We start from the raw sequence: 1,855 nt of genomic DNA, 5'->3' as shown, positions 1-1,855 counted from the left end.
AACCTCTGAAACTCTGAACAAACACTGTTTAAATGCTTTTTTTTTTTTTGAAAACAAGAGTTGCCAAGATCATGGTGTCTCTTCATAGCAATAGAACAGTGACTAAGAAATATAGTAAAGGAGACAGTTTAATAAAGAAATATGTCTCAGTTTCTGACTGCTTTAATGATAATTTTGAGTCAGGAAGGCAGACAAGTCCTGTAGAATCAAAATAGGTTTTCATTCAGCTTTAACCCCATTATTCCTGGTTGATGAGAAGGGACATGTTCATCATTTTCCTGACACAAATGCAATATCATTGTTATTGTAGCTGATGAGACCAGAAATGGTCATAGGACTCGTGCTCCAAGACCCTCAGCTGCAACAAATAATGAAGAGTTCCTCAGCATTTCTCTATCAAAGAGAAGTAACAGGTTTGGCAGCTGGGCCACCCCAAGCAAAGATGTTTTTGTTAGGGTGTGAATCACTGTGGGAGGAACACGTGAACCTTGCATGCAGTAATATACTCCCAAATCCTCAGGCTCCACTCTGCTGATCTTGAGTGTGAAGTCTGTGCCTGACCCACTGCCACTGAACCTGTCTGGGACTCCAGAAAATCTGTTGGAAACCTCATATATCAGGAGCTGTAGAGACTGGCCTGGCTTCTGCAGGTACCAGTACAAATAGGTGTTCCCATTACTATGTACAAGGCTCTGACTAGACCTGCAAGAGATAGAGGCTTTATCTCCAAGACTGACAGGCAGGGAGAGTGGAGTTTGAGTCAAAACAACATCCCCTCTGGAAGCTGAAATAAAGACAGAAAAGAACAAAGTCATGGACAAACTAAGTTGATTTTTTTTAAATTTATTTCAGTTTAGATGTTTATATTACATAAAATGCTTTATACACTAAAATTTGCTTTTTAAAAGAACAAATGAACTAATAGCCCTAAGGGGCTTCTAGCTGTAATTTAGACCATCCCAGGCCATCTGTGTCATAATTTTCATTATAATACAGGTTCCTTCCCATCTGGGTCCTCCCTCTCACAGATGTAAACCTCGCAGGCCCCATCCTGGAGGATAACATCCATCTTCCCTACATGGACAGAACCCATGTGATCAGCAGTGAGACTCAGAACTCATCCCCACCACCCATCCTCCTTTCTCACTGTTCTTACCAGGAATCCTGAACACCAGCAGCACCAACAGCACAACAGGAAACTTCATTTTGAGGAGGCAGTCTGAGGGGACTGATCAGTCACTGCAAAAGGATTACTTTTAACCCAGACTAAGAAGGGTGTTTCCTCCCTAGGGAGCAATATGCAAAGGCCTAGGTTAGTGCTTCAGTATAGGCAGAGGAAAGAGTTATGAGGATTTTCATGATGGCCCCTCCTTCTTCACCAGATTCAGAACAGAAGAATAAAAAGGAGCAAAGATGTTTCTGTGTCCAAGAGGGGCCTCCTGGTGCTTATCTGGTGAAGGAGGGTGAAGATGGTACACTGGTCTCCACGGTCCAACATAAAGTCCCAGAGGCATGAATAACAGAAATTCATGTTCTCCATGTGTAGGGAGCTTGAAGGTCCAAGATCAAGTACCAGGAGGTAGTCATTGCACCCTGTCTTTCAGAATATACTTCTAGTTGGCCACTTCCATGTCTGGCTCTCACACAACTTTTCCTGAAAGGATTTTTTGAGTGTGTATTCTTCTTTTAAAACATTATTTTCTAACAGTTATCCTTCTGAAAATACAGTTTATCTCATTTTGTAAATTTAATTTATATTTTGTCCTGCTGTTATGACAGGGATATAGAGGTGGCTTTTGCTAAACACATTGAATTTTCACTTATACTTTCAGGTGTCACAAATGTGTTACTGTAA

At 41.2% G+C, this 1,855-nt stretch overlaps 1 gene segment (V, D, J or C); it reads right to left on the bottom strand.

Annotated features, from left to right (window-relative positions):
• Positions 1-308: 308 nt before the first annotated feature.
• Positions 309-1,319, bottom strand: LOC114689255. The segment is given in 2 exon segments: positions 309-784; positions 1,157-1,319. Coding segments are annotated over 2 exon segments (504 nt in total).
• Positions 1,320-1,855: the final 536 nt, after the last annotated feature.

This window comes from Peromyscus leucopus, unplaced genomic scaffold (genome assembly GCF_004664715.2).
Source record: "Peromyscus leucopus breed LL Stock unplaced genomic scaffold, UCI_PerLeu_2.1 scaffold_1609, whole genome shotgun sequence".
Lineage (NCBI taxonomy): Eukaryota > Metazoa > Chordata > Mammalia > Rodentia > Cricetidae > Peromyscus > Peromyscus leucopus.
Note: the sequence above shows the minus strand (reverse complement) of the source record. Positions and strands in the feature narration are given on the sequence as shown.